The sequence below is a fragment of the Toxoplasma gondii genome, chromosome III (assembly GCF_000006565.2).
Source record: "Toxoplasma gondii ME49 chromosome III, whole genome shotgun sequence".
In the NCBI taxonomy this organism is placed as follows: Eukaryota; Apicomplexa; class Conoidasida; order Eucoccidiorida; family Sarcocystidae; genus Toxoplasma; species Toxoplasma gondii.
In genome coordinates this window covers 2,292,197-2,313,287 of record NC_031470.1, presented here as the reverse complement: position 1 = coordinate 2,313,287, position 21,091 = coordinate 2,292,197, and the positions used below count along the sequence as shown (strand labels likewise).

The 21,091-nt window shown below is 50.1% G+C and overlaps 2 protein-coding genes across 2 annotated transcripts; both read right to left on the bottom strand.

Annotated features, from left to right (window-relative positions):
- Positions 1 to 13,231: 13,231 nt before the first annotated feature.
- Positions 13,232 to 14,080, bottom strand: TGME49_298960 (Toxoplasma gondii family C protein; the record flags this gene model as incomplete). The annotated part of the gene is made up of 1 exon (XM_002371723.2): positions 13,232 to 14,080. The coding sequence occupies one exon, from the start codon at positions 14,078 to 14,080 to the stop codon at positions 13,232 to 13,234; it is 849 nt and encodes a 282-aa protein (XP_002371764.2).
- A 1,411-nt stretch (positions 14,081 to 15,491) lies between these two features.
- Positions 15,492 to 21,057, bottom strand: TGME49_298970. Its single transcript, XM_002371724.2, has 4 exons — positions 20,526 to 21,057; positions 20,216 to 20,301; positions 19,488 to 19,583; positions 15,492 to 18,976 (listed from the first exon to the last, which is right to left on the bottom strand). Exons 1-4 carry the CDS (start codon positions 20,548 to 20,550, stop codon positions 18,893 to 18,895), a joined length of 291 nt encoding a protein of 96 aa, XP_002371765.1. The 5' UTR covers positions 20,551 to 21,057; the 3' UTR covers positions 15,492 to 18,892.
- Positions 21,058 to 21,091: the final 34 nt, after the last annotated feature.

Below are 21,091 nucleotides of genomic sequence, written 5' to 3'. Positions count from 1 at the left end.
AGAGTCGTGTTTCTTCCGTTCCGCATTCTTGAGAAGTCATCGTAGATCCAGTCAGCCGTCTGCGAGTTTTCGTCCCTCTCGTACCCATAGTCACACATACGAATGTGGTCTCCGGTGGAGCCTGAAATTTAATTCGAAGCAACGTTACGGGCGATGTTTACAAGGTTCGAAGCATGCATCATCTGAATCACAGGACAAAATTCGTCAACGGATCCCTTATTTATCACAGGTAAGGCACTCTAACAGCACCCAAGTAGCCACAGCAAGACCGAGCAAATTGAGCCTGATACGTTTGACACTCGAGGGTTAAAGCTTCGATTGATTTGGAACTCCGAATCAGGAAGACGGGACGACAGGCAGAATCACAACATTGTTTTCCAGTGAACCGTTCCAGCACTCTTCTTCGCAAAGTCGTCTTGGAAAAAAAATTCAGAACCACTCTCTTGTGTGGGAGGACCACAAGAAGCCAGGCGGGGTTCTGAGGACACTGACAGCGTGCCTCTCTCCACAGCAACAATCCTGCCTGAGGTAAACTCCATATTCCCCATACATGGGGAATAGGTAGCGCTCCGTACATCCAATAGGTTCTTCAGTTTTGGCCTCTCGGGCTCTCATATTCGTGTATGCACGTGTGCAGTAGCGATGCATCGCCTGAACAACGAGGCAGCCCCGTGCTGTGATAGTGACACAGAAATTACGGTTCAACATTGACTTGTGCTGCCCCTCACTTGCCGAAATCCACTGTATGTGACAATTCTGAGTACCTGCTGACAGGACACTGTCGTGTGTGCTGAGGCACGACGTAGACTGTGTGCGTTCTGTATCGAGTCCCCTCCGCCTAAACTGACTAGGGCTGTTGGTGCTCCCCGACACATCATATCGCTTCCTGACAACTCTGATTTTCTTTGTGCAGCTGTTACACTCTTCAGCGGATTGAGACATTCCTCGCTACTCAGCGGCAAGACAGGCGGGACCAAACACACATGCCTTCGGCGCCGGCACAGTGGCCGGTGATGCATCTCCTGATTGCCAAATGTTTGCGCGTATTTAGGACAGCCACGCAATTCCAGTTGAAAACGCATCAATTCACTAGTGGAACCTCTTCGTACTGTAGTCCCGTCGTTAACATGTTGACAGTTGATTGCCCAAGTGGTTCTCGAAGTACCGTTTAGGCATACAACTCTTTATCATTCCCAGTACTACATCCACGTTTCAGATTTGACATGGAGCACGGCCCTTCCGAAATTATAGATCCATGCCAGGCGAAGATCGACTGCTGATTTCTACTCGTCAAATACTCAGTCTCATCGGTGCACGGCTGACTTTGTCCGAATATGCAAACGTCAGTTGTTGGCACCTGGGCTGACCATTAGCTGAATAACTAGTGCTACAAACGGCGGCAGCATTGTTTCAGCGTATTCCCTCTCTCTGTGGGCCCGCTGGATGTGGATAGACAATGATACGAAGCGGCACATGCTCAGGTATGACATGAAATATGCGCCCGTGAAGACACATGATACATGTGTAGGTGCTCTTGAACCGCTCTGTAGACGGCGCTATGAAGTAGTTCTTGATCCTATAGGCAAGCACGAATTTTCCAGTTTATTCGAGCGGCAAAAACGTACTTCCTGTTCATTGAGGTTGCATACCCTCGTCAACATGGGAGACTGGAATCTGCGGATTTCTCACACGTTTCATGGATTCTATGTACGAGAAATGAAAACCGACAAAGCCCTAAAAGTATTCCTAAATTAACTGGTTTCTGCGCCATGGCGCACTATTAATTAGCGACGCCAACAAACAGAGTGGAGCATTTTCCCACGCATTCAAACCGGTACCATCGCCATGAAAAGGACGAGGTAGCCAGAGGGTGAAACGACGTCGCAGTCACTCCCTTTCTTCACGTCCTAAGCAAATATTGGTACAAATAATCCGCGATCCCGAATTGTGTAAGTCAAGTCGAATAAACAGACATACTGTGGGACCTAGGATACTGGATATTACTTCAGTTATGAGATAAAAGCAGTCAAGGTAGGTAATCTTCTGCGCGACCACCAAAGAACCGATCCTCGAATTCGAGCTGGCATAAAAGAAGAGAACCAAACAAGCGTTCTTTTAAAGTTGTAACACTAGTGATGTGAGAATTCGCAAGTGTCAGGCGATCTCTGTAGACTCTTCAGTGCATCATGTGCTGCTGTCGGACCAGGGCCAGTTACGTAGTATATTTACAGAGGAGATCTCCCTCATCGATGTGTATCACTAATATAAATTTTTTGTGCCTATCTCTTTGGGAAGTGGAAAAAATACGAAGGCCGTGATGGCAACATTTAAGCCTTCCGCCTCCATGAACTCCCATCTTCTCGACCAGAACTAGTAAAAAAAGGCCACCTTCATCTTACTTAAGACGTCGGGTTTGCCACATACCAACACCATCACATGAAGTGGCTACCAACGTGCAACTCAGTTGCCAATAGGCCACAGGCGGGATAATTGATGCATGCATGTTTCGAATTGGTAGTGACTACTTAAGGGAGGCTATTTCGTACAACGCACGAATTCGAACCTTACGCGGCATCCGCCACGGCCACAGTAGCACTGTATTGAGTGCGTGTGAATGTTACATGTACGTGCGCCTATGACGGGAGCCCTCGAGAACAAAGCTCAACCATGGCAGATCAAACAAAGCGTCGATTCGTCGATATTCCACAGCGGTCAGCAGTGACATTACGCCTGAAGTTACTTGCGTATTGCTTTGATCCAAACGTACCGTCACGCCACCCTGGAGCGAAGGTCCACTACATAAGACGACAATGACGTTCCAAAGAATCCGTTAGTCAAACAACGTTGGTTGAGACTGTATTGCGTATCTGTGCATTTAGTCAGGTGAAGTATAGGATACGGACTCACATTCTGCGCTAGGTGCTGTCACATCCAAGGCCACCATACACTCCGGCTACTTCAGCCGACGATGGACACAGATCTCAGAATACGCAGACCCGGAAAGATGGATAGCTGCTTACAGTCGTGCATCCTCGATCCCTCTACGGGAGTCCGCTACAAACGGCTACCCTTCAGGTCGGCATTTTCTGAAACCTCCAGTGTACCCGATTGCTGCAAAGCTAAGGCGTTGCCATCACCGAAAATTTTATTAGCACAACGGCTCCACCTCACGCATTGCCTGCGCTGATGCAGCATTACACTATCTTCCACTGCCACTTTATCACATCCCAAAATAGCAAACCACTGCAGGACGACTTGAAACAGAACAACGACCTCCTGACCACAGCAGGGAAACACAACGATCCACGCCTCCTATGAAAGCTAACAACAGGCCTCCTATGATGCTCTGATAGTAACTCCTCGACAGTTCTTAAATCAGGTGTGATACCATGCCCTCGCGCCGCAACTACCCGACCCGCCAATTTGACCTTCCTTCCTAAAACACGCTCACTCACAATCTGACACAGCACCGTTCCGGTCTCGATCAACCGCATCTACTTCTCCACGCAGCAGCCTACAACCAGTGAGAATCAGAAGCGGTCCTCACTTCCTGCATCTGACCACAACACCATTCCGATGACGTTCTGATATTGACCTATCGCTGGTTCTCAAATCAGGTGCGATACCACGCCCTCGCGCCCGGAACTACCCGACCCGCCAATTTGACCTTCCTTCCTATACCACGCTCACTCACAATCTGACACAGCACCGTTCCGGTCTCGATCAACCGCATCTACTTCTCCACGCAGCAGCCTACAACCAGTGAGAATCAGCAGCGGTCCTCACTTCCTGCATCTGACCACAACCCCATTCCGATGACGTTCTGATATTGACCTATCGCTGGTTCTCAGATCAGGTGCGATACCACGCCCGCGCGCCGCAACTACCCGACCCGCCAATTTGACCTTCCTTCCTATACCACGCTCACTCACAATCTGACACAGCACCGTTCCGGTCTCGATCAACCGCGTCTACTTCTCCACGCAGCAGCCTACAACCCGTGAGAATCAGAAGCGGTCCTCACTTCCTGCATCTGACCACAACACCATTCCGATGACATTCTGATATTGACCTATCGCTGGTTCTCAGATCAGGTGCGATACCACGCCCGCGCGCCGCAACTACCCGACCCGCCAATTTGACCTTCCTTCCTATACCACGCTCACTCACAATCTGACACAGCACCGTTCCGGTCTCGATCAACCGCATCTACTTCTCCACGCAGCAGCCTACAACCAGTGAGAATCAGAAGCGGTCCTCACTTCCTGCATCTGACCACAACCCCATTCCGATGACGTTCTGATATTGACGTATCGCTGGTTCTCAGATCAGATGTGATACCACGCCCTCTCGCAAAGAAGTGCCCGACCAGCCACGTTCTCCTACCTCTCCTACTCCAGTCTCAGCGACACTCGGACGCAGGACCCATTCGGTTCTCTCTCACCTGCATATAGTCTTCGATAGAACATAATGCCAAATGAGAACCAAAAGCAAGCCTCACCTCCTGTGGCGGTCCGCAACCGTATTACCACGATGTTCTGACATGGAACCGACGGCAGTCCACAAACCAGATGTCGCACCATGACGGCCTACGCTGACGTACCGGCGCCAGCATATACACTCGCGATTGCCACCCCCCTCTCGCTGGACTTCTTCATGGTTCCCCTTGCACAGTTAAGGATTGATCAAGAAACGAACGTCAGTTGGGTGCTGCTGTGTGTGAGCTACTGGAGACTCACTGCTGACATTGCCTCGCTTCACAGTCTATGCGAGTTCTATCACTGGGGCGTTCACCTTTTGCTGGTTTCTCTGGGGCATTCGGCGCTGAATCGAGATACTGGGAGTAGTTCACACGTCGGCGAGACTGGCGTACATACTTCTGCATTATTCTTTTCGGGTGTTGTCAAACCCTGGCGAGTCCCCCAAAACAACAAAACCCACTAACAGGAACTGGAAAACTAAAATAACTGTCTCTTGCATCGCTATATCCACGTGCGTTTTCCTCTGCTGATGCACATGCACACTCAATGGACGTCTGAATAAGAATTAATGTGAACTTCTGCGAAGCTACGCAATGCAGGACCATTGTTAGGAGACATCGGATGTTATAACGTGGCCAGAGTGGACTGACGGCCCAACCCGTGAGCCAGTGGTTACCCTCTTTGATACAAACGCGAGATGACTTGTCGTCCTTGTTCATACTAGCGAATGCATACTTTGGTGGAAGGCAGTAGAGCAACCACCGTCACCGTGCTGACGCTATCACACAGCTACAGTTGATCAAGAATCGTCAAATCCATGAACAATTATTGGTCGCTCGTGATGCACACCGCAGGACCAGGCGCTAGAGATGTCATGACTAAGCCGCACCGAGATACATTGACAGTGAGCCTCCGCAGCCGTCATTCCCAATTTTTCCAGTCGCCCACGGATCATGCGCACCACGGTTCTGCGCCTCTTCCTGCGCTCGAGGTAGTTCTAGCATGATAAGCCAACCAAGTCTGAATCCACCTGCTCGCTCCGTACGCGAATTTCCATGCGTGATGTGGTTCTTCGCCCACATGAGTGAGAGGCACTGTATCTCAGATTATACATTAAATTTGAGTTCAGCCACTCTTTGGCCACCGGCACGGCGTAGGATTTTTGCCTCACCTTTGCCCCGATACGCGACTCGATAGCACCCTACTGAAGCAACAACAAATTACAACATTAAAACGAGTTATCACGCCTCCGAGACAGCTACAGGTTAAAAACGCTTACAGGCTGCAAAAGAGGAGATCTCGAAAACACCCCAATGGATACCAATGAAACAAGGATTCGAGCGAAGTTTCTTACCTAGAACGCAAGTCCATCTCTCGAACTGTGAGGAGGCGTCCGATAATGCTGGCCACGTCATTAGTCATGCTGCATACCGCTCTTCCAGCAGCCTATCGGCACGAGAACACGGGAACATTGTAACTGTCTGTCGAATGTTGAACAGGCTTCAATCTATGAAGACATGCACAACCACCCGTTTCCCCATGCCACGCTATATGCTCAGCCCCCATGTCACGTCGGCTCTCTCCTCGGCAACGCTTGCACAGCAAATTCAATTTCTCGCGATCGTCTATTATCACTGGAGGGTCCGTGTTGATCGCCAACCAGATGAAGTGAGACAGTAAGTGAAGCGGACACTCCCTATTCCGTGACAGCAAAGATCCCGAAATACGTCTAAACGTCGCAATAAAATTGCCTCTTGAGAAGGGGATGGCCGGAGGTACTTTTCATTTGAGCTGTGTATCTCCCCACTTCCTTTCACCTTCACAACTAATCTTCACACCCTCACCTTCAGCAGCGATCTTCTCTCCGTCCCTCCTCGAAACGTGGCAGACTGCCAAAGTGTATCACAGGCCAATGTACTTACCTGAGGCTATGGAATGGGAAGACTCACCTGATTTACTTGCAGTCTTGCGAGGTCATGCCACTGTGCGGCATAGTTTACAGGAAAAAGAATTCTCTCTTGTGACGCTTCCCAAGTGCTTGGATACAGAAATCGTAACGATTGATCGGTGTGCGCGAGCTCACTATCAGCACTTCTCGACATAAAGCCGAACGTTAACTGAACCACCACGCTCTCAAAAAAGCTAGGCTCAGTCCTCCTCTGTGTTGACGCGGTGCTTCGTAACTCCGTCAACACGTTGCTAACTGCGGGGACAGGAGTCTGGAGCGACGTCGTGACACAAGATGGCATACCATCGGGGCGACGGACCAAGCTCGACGACCCTGACGTCCGGAAGACCACCTCCTCTATCTGCTTCTCGCACAGGCGACTCATCTCAATGTGTTTCAAGTGATGGTGGACGATCCTAGAGGCCCACCTCATCATCAGGCATGGGTTCCACAGTGCACACGAAGCCTGGCAAAAATACTCATTCTCCTATGCTGCGCAAAAACTCCAGATGTTTTGGACACTCCCTCTCACGAATCACTTAAACCGTGCTGTCCCCTCTTAACAGCATCATATCCCAGCATGTCACACTCTTTAATACAATACTTCCGTCAGCCACGCAAAACTGTGTTCACGGTTCCTGCTGCGATTCTTCCAGCTGCATGCACCGTCAATACCTTCGTAGTCAATGACTGGCAGTCCTCAGAAGTCGACCGCATCTCACCGCCGAGCATAGAACCGCCCGACGGTATCGTTGCATTTTCATCAAAACAGTGTGCGTTGAATCCTCATAATCCCAGGGTTTTGGGGAGTTTTCAGAGGGCTCAACCGATATCAGGTTAATGCACCTGTAGTTCCAATCGACGCCACTGTCCCCATTCTCAGGTCTTGCTCGGTAAACATCCCAGATGTGTGCACGTATTTCTTACAAGACGTGCAGGATAATATTAGTTCTCTCGAAAAGATTCAGTACTTGCCACAACGCCCTTGATCAAGACGCTGGCACATTCGCTTGTAATCACCCGAGTCTTTCTCTACCGTGCGAGGAATAAACCAGTACGATGGACCGCCAACAGAACGTTAAGGCTCCTCCCAGAGTATAACAACATACAAAAGGAGCTTCCCTGCAAACCATACACCTGGTACATGATGCTCGAAGACGCAGCTGGCAGGGCATGATCGCCGGACAGTCAAAGCGAATTGCGTTACATTCTCATTTAGACTCTGATCGGCAGTTGACCCTGTACTAACGCCTTGCATACGTGGTCTGAATCTCTCACGGCAGAAGGCTCTGTCTTCGTCATATACGTATGGGCCACAGAATTTTACGACTATCGACCTTTCCGCATTTCCCGCTTACTGTCATCAGATACTGCAATACAACGCATGAAAGGATCCCCGAATCGCACATTCTTCGGTAACCCCTGCAGTTATCTAGACCGGAAACGAGAGTTGATCCTGTGTGGAATGAACGCACGAATGCTGTAGAAATGGGCTATCCCGTGATCGCACACCCAGAGAGACAAGGCACGTGAAGGAGCTAAGCGGACAAACTGTTTCTGTTGATTCACGCTGAACGTTCGAAATGTAGATAAGGTGCGAAAGACTCGCTTTTGTGAGAACCGCAGGTGAGTGCGACGACTCGCAAGTCTCTGCAGAAACGGACGAATGCTTCCTTTAACTCTGAACGATGTGCTCACTAAGGTTCTCCAATTTGCTATGCAAACTCACGAGCGCAATACCAATGACAACGGGTGCTAGTCCAGCAACCACCTGCACATCGCAGAACAGCACAGCCAGCGCCAGGGTTGGTAGCGCGCTCCTCAGTGGAATTTCTGCGCGCATCACACCATAGGAAAGAAGGTCTGCCAGGTCCTCTTCTTGTCGTAAAGTGAATGTCGGACTCAAGTATACAACATCCACCCGTGGGGCCACTCTCGTATAAGCCTGCGCATGAGGTAACGTGCATAATCTCCGGTCACGCGCAGGTCTCCCACCAAAGCTGCCGATCCACGACACCGCCCCTTCTGCAGCACAGACCTTAGCTTTTAATCACGAAGCCACTTGAACGCTCGTGTTTGTATTCCGTATCCGGAGAGAAAAGTAGGCGCATCGCAACACATCAGAGAATCCGACATATTCATGGAAGTGCTCACGAGCTTCTGCTGTTCATACACACGGAATCCGAATATGACGGACATGCAAACACTTCGTCGAAGACGCTTGCTCCAGGTATGAAGGGCAACACGAGAAATTGTGTAGCTAAACAGAGAAGAAACGAGGCGGCTGGTGTTTTGGGTCTGTGCAGACGGTCACGCACATGAATCGAAAAACGTTTATGCACACACCAATATCTCAACATGTGCAGACGTGGGTCACTTCTAAAAGTCATTGTGTGTGATCATATCGTAGTCAAAATAAAAGCACCGCCTGGGTTGAAGCCCCTGAATTCTCACGTTGTCTTTGTGTGAGGCACTTAATTTCCAAACAAGAATACTGCATCAGTTAATCTCAGTGGCATCGACAAAATATGACAGGGTCTTGTTGTGGTGAAGTCAGTGGTCTGCACGCTGATGAGAAGTCGTGGGCTCTTCACAAAGGCACCCCCACATTGATTCGATCACGACGCGGTGCCCTGATAAACCCTTATGTCGTGTTTCACTGTGGAACGACACATTCTTGTAGCGAACGCGAACCCCCCCCCTCTGTCATGGAGTCGATTTTCTACGGTAGTGAGTCTCAGGCTGTTGAACGACTTCAGGCAGTCCTGAACAGTCCTGCCGAGCGGAACTATAACAAATTTGTGTCATCAAGTGCCACAAGAAGTATGTGTCGGCCCTCACTATCGTAGGAGCACTGTTCTTGGTAGCCTGCACACAAAGGGGAAAGCATCTTAGTTATGAGGATGTTTTGAGCTTAAACATTCAGCCTAACAGTCCCAGTGATGGGCGGACGCTTCGTCAAACTGGCCACACACCTCGTGAGCCCAGTTGTGCCGTAACTGGCAATTGCTGTCTATGGGACCCAGCATCGCGGCACGTAGCGAAGGGGTTGCTCTCACCCGTCTACAGCAGGCTGCTGACTCTGATGCAACGTCATGGACGATGATAATGAAAGCTCATCAATCGGCATACAGTCCAGCTCACCTAACTAATCCCACATCTTCCTTTCCGACGAACCAACAGTGTGATACAGCATTTGATTTAGACATCATCAGTGACGGTAGCCATTCATAAGTCACTAAGTCACTAAGCAATCGGATATCACGGCAGAAAAATGAACGGGATACCTCTTCATGTGATACATCATGTACAGAAAGCTGTTCTGTCCTCGGGAACCCAGTCCCCATGAGCTAACCGCATGCGTCTCACCGACGCGTGAGAAAGGACCCAGTAAGAACAGCAGTATAAACGCGCACAGCAAGCTGGTGGTGCTTGAAGAAACTCCGAGTGTGTATCAATCACATCGCTCTGGAGACAGCAAGCAGCACTTCGAAACACCCTCGACGCACTGCAGTGTGGACACAGTCGCACCCCTCCAGTTCCCTGCACCCCCAGTTCTTTCTTGTAGGCCGAACCAAAACTCTATGAGACAGAAACAGCTGACAGAAAGCGGCATGCAGCGAAATACCTTCCCAAGGAATGCACAGCGGCTGAATTAGGATGAGTGTCCCTTCATATCGTTCGGACGCCTGCTGATAGACGATATTCCTGGTCACAGCAGAAATAGTGCTCACCAGCAGGTTGATTGCTTTGTTTAGTCCGAGAGCCTGAGGACGTTCACAACACAGGAGCAGTGCTGTGGTAGTTCACGCACAAGGGAGATGCAACGACTTCGGGCAGTTGCCGAGTATGCAAGAAAGTGTAAACACATGTGCGAATCCTACCCTGCTCCCCGCAGCAACAACATATCTCTCTGTATACCTGGTAGCGAACATTCGGTTGCTTTTGACCCTTCAAGCAACACGGTGTCACGCACGTTCACGATTTTCTGCAGGAATACAACCAGGACAAGGTGCGCAGCATCAAATTGAACGCTGAGGCCCGTTGTCGATGTTCGTTCAGTTAGTGGTAAACAGATCAACACTCAGCCGAACGAACACCTGAACACGTGGTTCGCACCCATTTTTCACGCATTGGCCGCTGCGGTTGAACTCGCCGGCGTCACACGGGAACACCCAAGACCGCCGTGGAAGCTTCGTTTGTCACCCGAGTGTGCCAACGACCCTACGCGAGCTCAGTACTACGATATTTCTTGAAGGCTTGAACCGCATTTTGCAACAAATTCCGGCCGGAATAGGTAGATGTCATTGTGGTATGCAGCCCACAGGCTTGCGATTCTTAGATGTACGCATCAAGGTCACTTCACTGCTTATTCAAAGTCGATCGAGTTAACTATATTGTTGGAGTACTGTCTCGTTCGGATCTGCTACAGGTGCCAGCATTTTTGATCAGCAGGTGAAACTCTAAATTCGGACACAGATGCATTGCCCACGAGCTCAAAACGTCGCCGGATGTTCTTTCGGTTTCTGATCGTGTCTAGGAATTGCACGATGGCATCCTCCCTCTGAAGTTGCGTGGCCTCAGTCAGCCGCCCACGCGGGCAAAATGTTCACTTGCATCCGATCCGTCCACGTCACTGCTGTCCCTACTAGGCACCCTCATCCTAACGTCAAGAGCTCCACTGCAAGAGTCACTTTCGAGATGGAGAAACGGTGGGCTTCCGGGAGCCCGTCGTGAGTCTGGCTGGAACACAGCGTCGCATGCAGCAGAGAACTCCTTCATATCCGACTGCTCCAATATCGAAGGCAACATCTCATCCTGTTTCCTCAGAAGCAAGCACTAGCAATGCCCAGGTACTACTAACAGGCAAAATCTCTCTCGTTCTACACCTCCAAGGACAAACTAACAGTGCGTCCTCCAGAAAAGTGATCCAATGATGCCTCCTCCTCACTCTGCAGAACAGACTCTCACTTCTGCAAACCGCTTTGGCTTACCTGTGGTCTGATCAAAGCGGATCCATTTAGATGGAAACAGCATACGTGAAGTGCAAGTCCTCATGACCACGAATGATGCGTATCGTCTGCTGAATATGGCGCCCCTGCGCTTTCAGCCGTCCATCATCATGCAGGGGGGGCGATCCGCATGCGCACTACTCCCGACAGACGTTGCTATACGGTACCAAACTACAGAGACGAAGTTCCCGAATCGCACAGAGACCAGGGTAAACGGCAACCGTACGGCTTGCATTCCGTCTGGAAACGCCTGTGGAGACGTAGAGTTGCCAGAGTAGCGTGATGGCGCTGTAGGTAACTTACGCTCCGACTAAGTGAACGGGGGAAAAAGAACCAAACGAACGAAAAACGTTCGGTAGCAAAGGAGTATCCAGAACTTTTGAGATTCTGGGCCGCTGAAGCACACTGCAGCAAGGCTCTCATCGTAACATTTTTTTTGTGAATGGTGAGGGTATTTCCGGCATTTCATGAGACATGCATCTGATGACTTACTTGAAGCCGGCGTAGTTGCTTTAAGCGACTTTCTGCCCGAATTGAGGAAGATGGTGCCGAGGAGGACAGCAACCACAACGCTTGCAAGGCTGAAATCACGCCCACATGAGAAGACACCCAAAGAAATTATGAGGTCAGCTACACAACATGCCAGACACAGCTGTCCCCCTTGGGCGATGTTCCGTCGACAATCGCATGGCAACAAGGCGTGTTTTTGTGATAGACGCTGGAGCGACTGCCCCCCGCTACGAATTAGCGAACTGCGTTGCAGCACAGGCATCGATTCACTGATTCAGCAGTCAGTATGGCACCTTAGAACTTCGACAACGGGTGCCAGGCGCGACGGTTCAGCAGTTCAACTGCCTCATCCCTAGGGCACTCCGGGCTCCGCAGGGGTGGTTTCTTTTTTATAACGGGAGATACACATCCAGGACGAACTTGTTACAGACAAGGTGGTAGTCTGAATGCGTTTCACACACCCTTGGCAGCCACTTTTCCCCTGGCTTTGCCGAACCTGTCTAGGCATGCTCCCATTGTGTCTGCAACCTCCCACAGAATGGATATCAATGCCACACCGTGAAAAGCTGCAAAAACTGAGGATTGCCCCTGAGGAACACGCGCCCACGGAGTCACAAGCAATGAATTTCACAAAGTGCCTTGCTTTGGTAAGCAACCAGACTGTTGGTTTGAATTCTGTGTCTTCTGTATTAGCAGTTTGAGCAGGCTGTCTGTAGCTACCCCATTCATATGAAGAAAACCACGGTGCGTCAACTGGAGTATTTCATCGTAGAGCCAGAGCCGCGGGAACCGAACCGAAATGGAGCAAGACGAACGCCCGACATAAAGATGGTCCTTTTCGCTCCCCAAGTTAGCAGAAAGACGCGACGTCTTCTCCACTTTCTCATCGATGAGATATGTTTGTTGAACTCGTTCGTTTCAATACAATATGGGCGGAACGCAGTAACACTGTCAGCTGATCTTCTACGTAGACATGGTTGGAAAACTGGTTGTGCAGCAACCGTCCGAGCAGATTCTACGCTCGTTTTCCAGAACCCCTTTCATCCAAGAAGACACATCAGAGAACGCTACGACTTGGTAAATGTTTCGGTTAACAAGTAGTGAACGGTGAACCAAGTCAGAGGGCGCCTCCACGAAGTAGACATATTGTCTGTCAATGAATGCTAGGTGGTGGTCGCGTGTTCTATCACTCGAGATATTTTTCTTATTGCAGCCATGTTCACGCGCCCTCCAAGCATGGGTAGTATTGGCGCCGATCCGTTTCAGGATTGCGTCTCAACTCACAGTCCAGAGGCCACTATTGGACGATCTCGTTCGGAGTGTTGGATCTTTGAAACACGCCTGGAGACTCTCGTTTTTCTGCTCCGTTCCTGCACTGGTTCGACGGCATTCTGCTCAATCTGCTTGTCGTTTGTCGCGTATATTACTTCTGCAGAACCGCCGTATACTTCTACAGCGCCTGCACCTCCTTCATATACAGTGCCCTCTTCTGCTTCTATACCAGCGCCGCCTCCTTCATATACAGTGCCCTCTTCTGCTGCTGTACCAGCGCCGCCTCCTTCAAATGTAGTGCCGCCTTCTGTTTCTGTACCAGCGCCACCTCCTTCAGATGTAGTGCCGTCTTCTGTTTCTGTACCAGCGCCACCTCCTTCAGATGTAGTGCCGTCTTCTGCTTCGGTAGCACCGTCGGTCTCTTCAGCTGTGGTGCCGTCTTCGCCTTCGGTAGCACCGTCGGTCTCTTCAACTGTGGTGCCGTCTTCGCCTTCGGTAGCACCGTCGGTCTCTTCAACTGTGGTGCCGTCTTCTTCGGTAGCATCGTCGCTCTCTTCAACTGTGGTGCCGTCTTCTGTGTCTGTCCAACTGTACGCATCACTCCCATCGTTATCCGCCTCAAGACCGGGAACGGAGTCAGCCAAGGCTGTGCACATCCGGGGTGTAGAAAACTCGAAAGAAACGAATGGTGCAAGCACCATCAGGCAGAGTGCAACTGAGGAAAGCAGTATAAGCGAGCCACGATGGGACAGCAGCCCACGTCGCACTTTCCGTCGAGACGGGAGGTGCAAACCAATGGATAGTCCCGAACATATCTTTTCAACCTTGTTCTCCATTCTCTTTTCATCGCGGGTCATCCCTCGAGGTGCGACCACCCTACCGGATGTAGGCTTCATCGTTTGCGGTGAACCTCTGCAGCACTACACCGGGAGAGCAACAGTCACAAGCTCCTGCTTGGTCGCGAAATCGGCCCCGAATCGGAAAGATTGCACGGGTATCCGAAGGGATACAAGGGGAAAAACGCCCACTCACCAGAGCAGCGTCCACCTATTTTCAATTCATGGACCGCTCCATGGGGCGGCAATGGCGTCCACGATGGCTTGACTCAGACTGAGTGACTTCGTCTGTCCTGCTTGTTTATGCTTATAGAAAGCCGAAGCTGTTGTTGAGGTGACTAATGCAAATGTGTTTAATTTCCAGATGAAATGCTGCCTCCAGTGTACACGTAGCACCCTGGGGTTAATAAACAGCATGCGAGGGGAGTGATTCGTCCGCAAAGCAGCTGTGTTGCCGTGGCAGGACGCAGCTGTGTGCAGGCCACGCCGAAGCCCCATGGGCCCTTACCCGCGTGCTCTCACGTACGCGTCGAAGACACGCGCCGTCCTCCGGCCAAAAACCAGAAAAGGCAAATTAAATCTCGTCCAAAAACAGCTGCAGTACAAAGGTGACAAAGACCTGAACCGGTCTGTAGTCCGGCACAATACGGTGGCAACGTATCCGTTTGAATATTAGACAAAAAGGCAGGACCTTTGTCTACGGCAGTCCAGTGTAGTCACTTTGTTTCATGGAGTAGTAGAGGTGCTTGTGTTACCAAGGATGTCAGTTGTACTCAGATAGTGTTTCACAGCGGGCCGCGACACTTACATTTGCGCCTTCAACGTGTGTGTACCATTTGATTACCCGATTAAGTGGTTACTGCTTAATGCAGAATGCAACGCGAAATACGGACGCAAGGCTTTACTAAGCTGAAACTGTACAGTAATACTGCACTCAGAAAAATGGAATTATCTCTAAATGTGATGACTGAAATAGATTCATCGTTCGACCTTAAGCGCCTTTGTATCCTATTAGCGATATTCAGGATCATGCTTTATCAAGTTTTCTTTGTGCGACTCGACAGGTTCTTCAACTACCGTGACCGCGTCCTGAAAGTCTACGCTACGTGGCACAAAATCTACTATAATTGACGACAGAGCTGCGTCACATTCGGATGCTTACACTGGCGACAATTATCTGCTGTCTTAATGGAACATGTGTGGACGATAATTCATTGTGCATCTCCGTCCGCGGAAGACAAGGCTTCCAGCACTGGTGTTGACTACGTTCGGTGATTTGTTGCCTCCATCAAGCCAACACGATATTATTACTTGCAAAAGAATTCCCTTCTGTCTTACTGCGCGAATGGCTGACTGCCAAGGTGTCCTGTCCAGAACGTCTGCCCGGGCCAGGACGCAAAAACCTCTTTGAATTCGAAGTACGTCTATGGAAAAGGACGTCATCTGCACAATCGGCCGCAACGGCGGCCTTCATAGGTCTAACGTCGCTCCTCTTCACGTAAACATGATGTCTCAAATCCCGTTCTTTCATTGCGGCCAAACTTAGTGAGACATAGACGGGGTTTGTTCCGAGGAGCTCGCAAAGCGATACCCGTTTCTAAAGAATGTTCGATCGACACTTACGAGAGATAGAGTTCCAGAAGCAACGTGGATATCTCAAGTGCAAGGATGATTCACGCAGTAATTCTCATCGAACACGGTTTGCCTGCTCTTATCGCAACTTTCCCTTCACAGTAGACATGCATGACGTTGGCACTTGTATTTCCGCTTTTTTATGGCTGAACCAATCACAACAAACGGGCGTTTTGCTGTTGTAGATCATGTTGGCCATGATTGAGCTTCGTCCCACCAAATAAAGCCGTCGACGTTTTCTATGGGTACTCCCTAATTGGATAGCTTCATTATCTCCACCACATGTAGTATCTTGTATCGCTTGCTGATGGCAATCATCCTCTCTGCTCACGTGAGCGAGACTTGGGAAATGCCCGAAAACAGAAACTCAAAGCGTCGCAGTGCCCCGGTGTGGGAAAGAGGAGGGCAATTCGTACTAAAGACAAAGGAGGTACCGCATCGATGTTCAAAACGTCACTCGCGTTTACAGCCGGCGAGTAGATGCCAATTCAGTAAACATGGAGTCACGATGGCCGCACTTACCTCCCTTAATATGCCAAGCTTCCACACGCCTCTCGAGCCGATGCAAACAGTAGTCAACAAGGTGGTTATCCTTTAAATGTGTCCTCGGGTAGTCGCTTCTAGCGACCGCCCACAGTCCCTACAACAAGAAACGCCCCTCCCCCCCATCAATCGCTGTAAGAACCGTTTCCTGCACACTCGTACATGTCTATCATATCACTGCTGTTGAACGTACCCTCCGACTGAAACATCGTCAACAGAGACAAGGCCAGAGACGAGAATCATTCGCAAAACCGCACAGCCCCCACATCACGATATCACATTCGACCCTTCACCATCCCAATGTGCCGAAAACGCACAACCGTTATAATCGTCACCCACACTGCCTACCAGAGTAAGTCAGGATTTCTTAGTGGACCTCGCAGAACCGCCACTGGGCATCCAAATAAGCGGACACTCATAGCATATTCTTGACACAATTCATGCTCGCTTCTTCTGTACTCTACGAACACGAAAGGTCGAGTACAGGGCGTAGCGTGTTCCTTCGTAAAAGCACTTGGCATGTATACAGGCTATACACGTTGTCAAACAGAGGCCTTACGATATGCCAGAGTCGTGAGGCCAGCAACATCTTCAAGGGAGTCTCCGATGCCCCACGTTTGCGGACGCCACAACACTAGACCAAAAACCCTTTCAATTTTGACACCCAAAACCGTAAATAAACCCTAAACCGCGCAGACAACGTAAAATCCTTCACCAACACAGGCAAGTACTTTCAGTGGAGAGACTGCCGTTATTTCAGGTTTCATGTAGTGTCCGATCATCACTGAGTTCAGCGAGGTCCCGTTTATGTTGTTCTGGGATGTATAGACGACTGAGGAACGTGTCGAAGCGGATGTCCTGCGACCAGGCGCAGAAATGTAACTGGTTCTCCGGGATAAATAATATGAACGTATACCATGACTTGTCAACTCGAACATTCGTCTGGATAGACGAGACCCTCCCTTGATGGAATATCTCTACCTTATCGAAGCAGTTACTTAATCGCCAAGGACCTGTGAAATTTGTCAGAGCAAAGCTCCATTGTACACTATCGGAGTTGGTTAGGCTTGCGTTGTAAGTACATGATCAGACATCAACACACAGGTGGGGCTGGCTAACGTGTTAGTAGTACTACACTAGAATCACTTCACTACTATCATACAGACAGCGTTTGAACAGCAGAATAAAAGACGGGTTTTAAATATAATTTGGGCTGACAGGCCACAATCGGCGAAACGCAAGAAATGTTATGTACGGTGCGTGGCACTCTCAGCAACGCAATGCACGCAGTTGGCATCTGGCTGCCGCTGATATGCTTCGAAGAATATTCCCTCTTCCAAGGGTGCCAAGAACAACAAGCGACCACAGAAATATTTCTGCACGCTTTTGTTCTAACAAGATAATTTCTCCATGGAAACCATTACCACGAATCTCCTAGTCGGAGACCATTATATTCACTAGGTGATGAAAGACACTGCAGAATTCCCTTCTGGAATTAGTTGCTGTAATTGTAAGGTGCTGCGTCGCATTGGTTTTCTGTAATCACCGCTACCAAGTGATTCTACTTCACTAGGTCGTCTTCCTCGTGCTCTATGCCGCAGCCCCCCTATCTTGTCAGTCCAACTATCCTATCCTAAAAAAAGTACCAGTTGCTCTGGTACCAAGAATGATAGGGAGACTTCCTCACTGAACGACCTTTCAGCACTTGAAGGATCGTGGCCAGCACAGCAACTGATTACCCAAGACAGACGCAAAAGACGGAACCTTGAGGCTGACTTCCAGGAAAACACTGCTGCTGGGTGTCGTAGACCACTTCACCCACCACCGGCGGCCTATGCGGAGCAACCGCTTCTGAGTGGCAGCACACAGTCTCCTTAATTCTCTGTCACATACGCACCAGCGGCTCACGCATGACTCAGGGCTCAATCATATGTATGGCAAGGCACTTCTTGTGGAGCTCAGCACTAAAGGAAACTATTAATAAGAAACTCTTCTCGGATGAGCTCTAAGCAGCCGTGAAAAGTGAAGCATGCACGATCGACGCGTAAAGACACTCCCTATCGCATTCTAAGATTGCTAGACGCACAATGGAATAAGAGCCCCGGAAGCATATACTGCAAGCCTCAAAGACGCTTTTCGATACTGTCGAAAGACCCATAAGCTGACTATCTACTAACGGCCCCCTGGTAGTTGTTCCTGTTTACAGATCATAGATACTCCAAATCATGTGAAGGATTCTTATGAGAAGCAGTCGGTAGATCCACGGCGGGTCACTTAAGTTAACTTGCACAACGCACAATCAAAGCCGCCGCTGAACACCGCAATAACAGCTACATCATTGACTTGCAACAAGTACATAGGATCACGGAAGCCGTCGAGGAGAGAAGATCACGGAAGACTAATTATCAGGAAACTGACAACGGCCAATATGCACATGTGGCGCCTCCCCATCGTCAGAAGCACAGGAGCAGCTGTCCCTCATAAACTCGCACACTGTTTGACTCATAGCGAGCTAGACCCGAGCATGTCTCGCCTTCTCTTGCCAATATGTTCCCTTGCACCCGTTGTAAGTTGTGCGAAAATCATCTGCTATTGCACGCCGTTGCTCGACCCAATGGAATCTGCAGCGGGGTGTGCTTCACTGCTGCAACGCTGCCTTCACGATTTGTTACGGTTCACTGGCGCTACAAGGATGATCGCATCTCCGCGTAGGAAAATTAGTGGGAGTCGCCGAGTGGTTTTCTGCGAAGACAACGCGAATCGACACGTCGCAGAGCACAATAACTACCGAGTGTAACCCTGTGAAACAGCATCCAGTAACGCTCGCCGTTAGTGGATACGAGCGTTTCATCGGTTAAAGGCCTTGAAGCTGTCGTGCGGTACAGGCGCGATGGAACCGAAATGCATGAACTGGCACTTCCGATTCATCCCCTTTGTAGGTGCTAAACAAAGTAAGTACCCACTTGCAGAATGGTCGACCACAGAATGCTAGTATTCCTCCCCGGGTTGCTAAACCTCCGACGTCCCGCTCACATCCTCTGCGTGTTAGACAGTTTTTAAAGCCCACACAGCCAAGACGCCAGCGCGTCAGACTGAAATATGGTTGCTGGGGCTTTTGCAACCGCATCGGAGTCACAGCGGTGCCAGTTGGTAATCTGCTTGCCGTTAGTTGGTGTAGAAATACGGCTAGACACGGCACTGCACATCACATGATATCCGAACGATGCTCCCGCGAGATGCACATGGACCTTACCTTAGTCTGTTCGTCACCGGTGAGCGGGTCACTCGTGACCGTTGTGGCGACTTCTTCGACATCCCCCAGTACCATGTTCAAGTGCATATCGTACGCCTGAGGGAATAGGGAAATTCCCGCCGTCAAACACACACTGTAGGTTGGAGCGTACGAGCCTTATGCACAATGAACGACATCGAGCAGCACAAACTAAAAGACATGTAGCTACACTCGATGAAAGACGTCCAACATAGTCACATCAGCACGCACTGCGGCTGCCCAGCAGCTCCTGTACCAACACGCCCTACGTGACAGATTGACGGCACAGATTAGTCTTTATTGCGCGGGTGACCAGATCTGTTGACTGAAACAGGGACGACAGATTCGTGGTGCACACACTCTCAAAACAATGGATATGGCTTGCGTCCATCTCAGACTGAAGACGCTGCCCGTTTTATCCGATCGTCCTTAATAATTTCCCGGGTCATTCTCCATGTGGGAACACCCGAATCATCGAGACCTGAACATTTTCACAAACCATCTGGTCCACTTCACCTTGGAGCGGAACACTGGAACGTCCAACATGTTCTGAACAGCCTCTCTGCAACGTGAACGGCTCTCGTCTTCTCGTCGACTCTCCTGCCAGCACCTACCTACCGCGACAATCATAATGAATACAGTTAGACGCCACCTCCACTGGTACCAGTGCCTGGTTTGCCGACTCGAGACAATACCCAGCAAGAACTTACGTGCAGCTTGCCCACTACCTCTCGGTCTCCTCTGCACTTGATAGTGACTCTCTCGTCCAGGCTGACCCTTACGATATCCAGTGGCTCTGAATCGCAACGAACAGCAAAAACCACAGAATCCTGCAGCAAACTGACAGAAATAGACATCCTATTCTTCGGCGAAATCCAGTAGCAAGCCAGTGAGTTCCGCTGGGGAGTACGGCAGCCGCTGTTCCCGGTTTGGCATCACATGCGCAGAGGCCTTCACTCTCAGCAATAAGGAGAGTGGTACGGCTCCACATGAAAAGAAAACAATATGTTTTTAACTTACCCTGGAGGAGCAGCGTCGGGTCCATTCTGGATCAAGACTCTGAAGGCACAAGGAACTATGTGCTCGGGCACCCCCACTCCTCCCACCTGTTGGCACCTGACTGTCCACCTCTGCACGACAAGCGGTTTTGCCGTTGGTGGTTCGACGCTCGGCTTGAAATCCGTTCAAAGGCATGCAGCGAAACGCAGCACGTGTGAAGAGTGTCACACAGTGAAACACAGAAGTACAAATCTCAGACGGCGGTTTGCCACTCTAGTTTAAAGACCGGGGTTACTGCACAATGGATGCGGACCACAGGGCTTCCGAACAAAAAGCATGGGTGCGCAAGTCATAATAAATGCATGAAGCTGCCTTCGAGTACGCTTTTACGCTTCAGGACAGCGACGAGGGGCACAAGTTTTGCGTCCACGAGCAAAAGAAGGACTCTACAACGAGTGATAACTCAGGATGAACGGCGACAACACCGGTTTCCCCTGTGACTACGAGAGAGAAATACCACGACAAAGAGAATGCCTTTCAGAGAAATCGAGAGAAAACGCTGGCCCGTTCTGGAATCCGAGACATCT

Bases quoted from the DNA above. Each gene is read 5' to 3' on its own strand.
- TGME49_298970 (XM_002371724.2), bottom strand. From the start codon at position 20,550: ATGGACCCGACGCTGCTCCTCCAGG. The intron at 20,302-20,525 runs GTAAGTTAAAAA...GTTGCGATTCAG, and splicing joins CCCGACGCTGCTCCTCCAGG to AGCCACTGGATATCGTAAGG. The intron at 18,977-19,487 runs GTAAGGTCCATG...TTGTCTTCGCAG, and splicing joins CCGGTGACGAACAGACTAAG to AAAACCACTCGGCGACTCCC.